The sequence below is a fragment of the Propithecus coquereli genome, unplaced genomic scaffold, assembly GCF_000956105.1.
Source record: "Propithecus coquereli isolate 6110/MARCELLA unplaced genomic scaffold, Pcoq_1.0 Scaffold79, whole genome shotgun sequence".
Classification (NCBI taxonomy): domain Eukaryota; kingdom Metazoa; phylum Chordata; class Mammalia; order Primates; family Indriidae; genus Propithecus; species Propithecus coquereli.
In genome coordinates, this window is record NW_012154062.1 from 8412281 (window position 1) to 8419368 (window position 7088).

The 7088-nt window shown below is 34.7% G+C and overlaps 1 protein-coding gene across 1 annotated transcript in view; it reads right to left on the reverse strand.

Moving 5' to 3' along the window:
• Positions 1–5316: 5316 nt before the first annotated feature.
• The window catches only part of PBK (PDZ binding kinase), an 11234-nt gene continuing 9462 nt past the window's right edge, over positions 5317–7088 (reverse strand). Inside the window, exons 7-8 of the mRNA XM_012662928.1 lie at positions 5978–6148; positions 5317–5519 (exon numbers count right to left, since the gene is read on the reverse strand). Coding sequence (XP_012518382.1) covers positions 5317–5519; positions 5978–6148 — 374 coding nt within the window. The remainder of the gene's footprint in view (positions 5520–5977; positions 6149–7088) is intronic.

Here is a 7088-nt window from a genome sequence, read left to right on the forward strand (position 1 = left end):
GTTTTTTTAATTTAAACAGGTTTATTTTGAACTTGAATGTGTGTGACCAGCCTGGAGCACGTTGCCTCAAGAGGTCTTGAAAAAATGTACCCCAACCTGGTCTTTTATAAAGCACACCTTTAGACCAGGATTATCTCATGCCACATCAGAAGCAAAGAGGCAAATTTAAACCCAGGCAAAAAAATTCCCATGCTCAATTTTAAAGGTAATTCCTGAATTCTATATACAAAGTTCTCATTTTATAGGTTCTTCTTCTACAGGAATTCAGTCTGAATATATTTAGAAAGTATTTTGAGTTTCTTATTTGTAACAAGAAAAGATGGTAAGGAAAGAGTAAGACATCTTATATCCACTTATGTAGAGCAGAATTCCATGGCTTAATGCTTTAATCTTTTTGAAAGTTAATCAAATATACAACTGTCCTCAAATTCAATTAAAATTATACTTAGTAATTACACTATTATCATTTCATTGATTTTTGTTGCTTGAAAATATTGATAGTACTACTTTAGGAACTTGTTACTAGGAATGGATGTCGTTAACAAAATGGATGCCTAATTTGTTTGGTTTCGTTTTTGTATTTTTTTTACTTTTTGAAAATGCACCTTCTTGTTCTGAGACATCTGGCAAAAATCTTTGCAAAATGTGTGGTTACAGAACCAGGGTTAGTAAATATATCTAGGCTGGTGGACCAGAGAATATGATATTATGTAACTACACCTAAATGTGTACACATTTTTCTAGTATAATTGTTTCATGCATACTTTGTAAAGCAAAAAAAAATTATTCAGATTGTTTTGATTGTAAAAAACCATTTACTGTCTGGCAATAAGACTGTAGGTGAGTAGCTTTCCAGGTTGTAACTCTGTGTAGAATCTGCTTATCTGCAATCTTTTTTTTGCCTGTAAGTTAACATGTTTCCAAAACTTAAAAGCCTGGGTTCCAAAAGGAATGTAGAAGTGTTAAAATGTGTGTAGTAATGCAAACATTTTAATACTATTTTCTGCACTGCTGTTCTTTAAAATTCTTTAAAAATTTTATTTAAAAATGTTTATTACCTATTTTGTTTGCTCAGTGCTTCTGTGATATATCAATTAAAATTCTTTTAAATACTCTAATTTCATATAATCTGATTTTTTAAAATTATTATAATGAAAATACTATGTGCTCTTTGTAAAAAAAAAAAAAAAAAAAAAATTCAGATAATACAGAAATAGAGATTACTAAAAGAAGTTCCCCGTAAACCTACTTTGGGTTTAGTGTATATTACTTCAGATTAATTAAATATATATGCAGTTATTTTGCAACTTGCTTCATGTCAGTGTGTCTTAGACATGTTGTATTTCAAGTACCTATTTCTATTTTACATACATGCCATGATTTGCTGTTGATACTTTTAGTTTGCTTGGGCTCTTCTTTCTTTATCTAAATATAACACATAAAGGAAGAAAATACACTAAGAAGACCTCAAAGCAATGATACCCCAACAGCAACGTGCACACCTAACACCAAGATCTTGGTTTCCAATACCTTTCTCCAAAAAAAGGAACTGCTGGGGCTCCTTGGAGAAATGGCTCATTCTAGGGCTGAGACTATGTATAAGATGAGCCTAGAACATCTTGCACAGCAGTACCCTCTTATCCTATCAACGGTTTTGTGTTCTGAGGTTTTAGTTACTCAAGGTCAACTATGGTTCAAAATTATTAAATGGAAAATTACAGAAATAAACAATTCATAAGTTTAAAATTGCTGCTGTTCAGAATAGTGTGATGAAATCTTGCACCATCCCACCCAGGATGTGAGTCCTATTTTTGTCCAGTATATCCATACAGTATATGCTACCCTCCTGTTAGTCACTTACTAGATGGCGTTTATCAGATCTGTCACAGCATCGCAGTGCTGTGTTCAAGTAACCTTTATTTTACTTGATAGTGGCCCCAAAGTACAAGAGTAGTGATGTTGGCAATTAAGATATGCCAAAGAGAAATGGTAAAGTACTTCCTTTAAGTGAAAAGGTGAAAGTCCTTGACTTAAGGAAAGAAAAATTGTACACTGAGGTTGCTAAGACCAATGGTTAAGAACGAATTTTCTATCCATGGAGGTGTGCAGAAGGAAAAAGAAATTTGTGCTGGTTTTGCCGTCGCCCTAAAGCTGTAAAAGCTATGGCCACAGCATATGGTAATTGTTCAGTTAAGATGGAAAAGGCATTAAATTTGTGGGTGGAAGATATGAATAGAAACGTGTTCTGATTGACAGCAATTGAGTTCAGTACTATCTGTGGTTTCAGGTATCCTCCTGGAGGTCTTGGAGCATATCTAATGCCAGAAAGTACAAAAGTGCTTTTAAAAAAAGTCCACAATGATTGGGGCAAGTCAAAGGGACACTGAAAGTGCTCCAAATGGCTAACACTGGAACAATTTGAGCAACAATATAAAGCAGTATAAAATAAGTATCCATGAGTCCATACTGTTAAATGATTGAAATAAATAAATGGAAGAGAATAGACAAATCCGTGCAGAAAAATTCCAAATATGGATGCTCCCCTCCTTATGGTGGGGTTATGTCCCAATAAATATAAGTTAAAAATATAAGTCAAAAATGCATTTAATACACCCTACCTACCAAACGTGGCTTAGCCTAACCTACGTTAAATGTCCTCAGAATTATTTAAGAATCCTTTCTAATTTTTATTTTGATCAACAAATTGTAGATTAAGCAGGTACCAAGGTCTTCTATCTTGAGATAATTTTTATTTTTCTTGTGCTAATATGGTGATTACGGTGTTCTTTAAATGTTAAATCAATCTAGCCTTCCTGAAATAGAACCAACTTGATGTTTTTCTTTTTTATATTACTGCCTTTGGTTAACTAATATTTTGTTTAGGATTTTTCATGTGTTCATTAATGAGACTGGGTATCTGCAAGATCTGCAGTAAAGTTTGTTTTTTTTCATTCATGACATGTCTTTCTCTCTAGATGTCTTGTTATGGATTTATCAATTTTGTTAGTATTTTTAAAGGCTCAACCTTTGGCATTGTTGATCCTATCAGGTTTGTTTTCTATTTTCTATTGCTCCTATTTATCATAGGTTTTGTTATTTAAGAATAATCCTTAACATTTCTTAAGCACCTGATTATCTCCATCTTGCAGAGGTACAGACAGGCTTTTAGAGGCCTTAAACTGATAAAGGGAGAGATTTTACTGGGAGGTAAGAAAGCTACTTGGGAAAGGCTATTTTGATTTACTAATTCAGCAAAAGGGTAGTCCTGCTGCCCTCAATCCAGTCATGTTGTTCTCTTGAGAATGAAACAATGGCCAAAAAAGAAGATATGTCTGAGACTTAAAGAGCAAGTTCTAGAATAAGAATTTAAAGTTTTTTTGCAGTTGGTAGCAAATTGCAATCTTGTGTTGAGGTTGCCAGGACCTACCCAGACTCAAGAGGAAAAGCATGCTGGGATTATTTTGTAATGTCTGCCATAGGCAAGTGCTGTGAATTTGCTGGCCCAGTCCTTGGTATTAGTTTGTTCTTATTTAGATATCCCAACTATAGAAACTGAACACAAATCTGTCAGAGAGGTGGAACAAGATGGCCGAATGGAAACCTCTAGCGATCATCCCTCTGCAGGAACACCTAATTCAACAACGGCTCATGCAAGCAAGAAGAACCTTCAGAAGAACCAAAAATCAGGTGAGCCATCATGGTTTTAATATTATATCAAGGAATGAAAACAAATTTGTCAATGAAAAGTACTGGTTTATGTGTTAAAAAGAAAGATGCCTTCATGCTTTATGTCTTATAAAAGTAGGAATTGTTATTCTTACTAGGAAGAAAATGGGCTGGGAGAAGCTGCTTTGTTAGCTTGGCAAAAAAGAATGACATATAGGTCAGAGTGAGGATAATAGATCCCATTGAATATCAGAGTGCAAAATAATACACAAATAGAATTTATGAATCAACTTTTTTTTGAGACAGGGTCTCTCTCCGTTGCCCTGAGTACAGTGCAGTGGCATCATCATAGGTCACTGCAGCCTCAGACTCCTGGGCTCAAGTCATCCTCCCTCTGCCTCCTGAGTAGCTGGGACTGCAAGCACAGTCACCGTGCCTGGCTAATTTTTTCTATTTTTAGTAGAGATGGGGTCTTACTCTTGCTGAGGCTGGTCTTGACCTCCAGCAATCTCCCACCTCAGCCTCCCAGAGTGTCAGGATTATAGGTGTGAGCCACTGTGCCTAGCCAAAGTCAACTTTCAATTTACTTTGTCACTTTAATAATATTTAGATGGAAGATGTGCTAATTAATGATCTTTGCACTATTGCTTGGTACAATCTTGTGCTAAAAGGAACCCGCCAGTAAATTATAGGATTTTTTTTAAAGCTCAGAGTGCAGTGGTACCTAATCTAAGAGCCCCCCTTGTAACAGTAATTTTAAAATCATGTCTATGTGATATCACCTAGATTCACAATTAGATAATTTTGAAAATTCTGAGGGGCTGTAGCTCACAGATAAACTATAGATCCAAATCAACCTCATTTTATAGATTAGCAAAATAAGGTCAAGAGAGGGAAAGAAACCTGACATGCATTCAACAACACTTAAAAGTATAAAATAATGCTGAGATAAGTTCTGGGACCAAAATGTCCTTTATTATAATAATCACCCTATTTGAGTTTTATTATTTTTACACCAGAACTGAAGTGTTTAAGATACAGATTAGTAAATAAAAAGTAAAACAGAATCTCATTACAGAAAATACATTTAATAAATTAAAGCAAAAAACAAAGATCTGAGAAGATCCAAGAAAGCAAGACGAGCTGTAACCAGAGTCTGGAAATATGTAAGGAGCTACTCTTTTGAGTCATATTCTCCTCAGCTTCCAGTGTCCATTTAATAAGCACATCAGCCAAGGAAGGCCAGCAAAAGGTTTGATGTTTTAAAACATAAACAAATGTAGGCTTATTTTATACTGTATGAAGTGCTAATTTGAATATATCTATTAAAATAGAGAATTTTTGAGAAAGATTAATAAAAGTAATGGTCATTCAATTCAAATTAATGTTAAACAGTTTACAGCATTTTGTTGCTAGTGTTTTAAGTCTGCATGAGCAAAGTACTTGTGTAGCTAGTTTCTTAAACTTCATAGAAAACCCAGTATAATTCCAAGTGCTTATATGAAATATATTAGAAATAGTTATTCAAATGTTATCAAGATACTATGGTCTTCAAATAGGCCACCTCCAAAGAGTCTAATAACTAACTACAAATCATTATAGTAACTATATAAATGTATCAGAGTAAATAGTTACATACACAAGCCATACTTAATACTGCACATCTATTTCCAAAGCTTCAACAATGCGTGCGGCAGAAGGACGATCTTTAGGGTCTTCATTAGTACATACAGAGAACAGTTCAATTACTTTCTGGTACGATTCATCCAATTCTTCCATGTTAATAGGTGGCCTGGTTCCCAAAGCTGCATAGTATGCTTCATCATCAAAGTCACTTTCATCAAAAGTTTTATCTTGAAGGAGTCAGAGATTAAAATAGTAAATCAGTTAAGTCATGGAAAAGCTTAATAGCGCACCCTCGTGAAGGAAGAATTTATTATCCAGTATGCTTTCCATTATATCATAGGCAGTCTCTTCAATTGTCCTGCCATCAAGTAGATGTAACTACTGTCTTGGACTTACAGGTTATCAACCCCTACACCCTTCCTTATGAGAGCTTTCCAATCTTTTTCTCACATAAGGGGAGTTTTTAAAATAAATTAAGAAAACCCAGAGAAGCAAAGTTATCTCCCTATTCTCAATCTACATCTCATGTGTATGAGGTTAAGCTTAGATAGTATTAATCTACATCAGATGACTAATTTGGTACTAACGATGTGCTCTATTAAATTTTAACTTAATGGAAAGATAGAAATTGTATAAATTAGTGTAAAGAGATTGGGATTTATGTTTTAAAAAACTACATTCATACCTTCATCATCATCTGAAAGATTCATGTGTGGAATAGACAAAGTCATCATTTCCCATAGAGTAAGGCCAAAGGCAAATATGTCTGCCTTGTCAGTAATAATACCATTCTCCTCCAAAGCTTCCTTGGGTTTCCAAGGCTCTGTGCCAATGTAACAGGCCTCAGGGTCAGTCACTGAAACAAGCAAAATAATACAAATAAAGTGGTCGTGAGAATAGGCCCTAGAAATCACAAGAAAAAGGCAAGCAACGCCAAGAAAAATGAGCAAACAGGTAGTTCACGAGTTAATCAATGTTGCCATTAATAAGGATTACTTTCTACATATCAGATTGGTAAATATTCACAAAGCTGATCAGCTGGCAAATATGTAGGGTAACAGCACTTCTCTTAGAGAGTAGTAGGATGTCAAGATTTCAGACTCGGGAGCCAGACTGCCTTGCCTGGGTGAAAGACATGTGCAAGCTGTGTGACCCTGAGCAGATCACGTCACCTTTGGACCTCCATTTTCTCCACTGTATGAATTACATTGTCATTATGCTGAGGTAAGTGCCATTTCTATGCTTCTGTGACTGCTAAGTCAAGGAAAGAGTCCAATCACATATTGGCTCTTAAAGCCCAGGAATGCAATAGGTCCACACACATTTCCATATAAATTTGAGTCAATTTATCAATTTCAATGAAAAAACCAGCTAGAATTCTGATTGGACTGAATCTCTAGATCAATTTGGGAAGAATTAACATTATCTGCAATCTATGGGGATTAAAGTATAAGCATAGAAAACAGTATTTTTTTCTAAAATATCCAGATAATCACTTACTGCCTAAACTACCTCTTTCTCACTAACACAAAAATATCACATAACAAATTCCTCTCTATATTTGGGAACTATTTCCAGACTCTTCATATTTTTCTGCCTCTTTTGGCATGAGTATCACTGCTTTAATTACTGTAGCTGTTTTCAACATTTGGTCAGGAGGGGAGACTTTTTATTATATACTTTTTAAAATCTTAGTTGATTTGCTCAATGTTTCAACACTGTCTACCTTATCTGAGATTTTGAAAAAGATCACAGACTATTCATGAATGTCATAAAGACACTGTTTGTTGAAATCG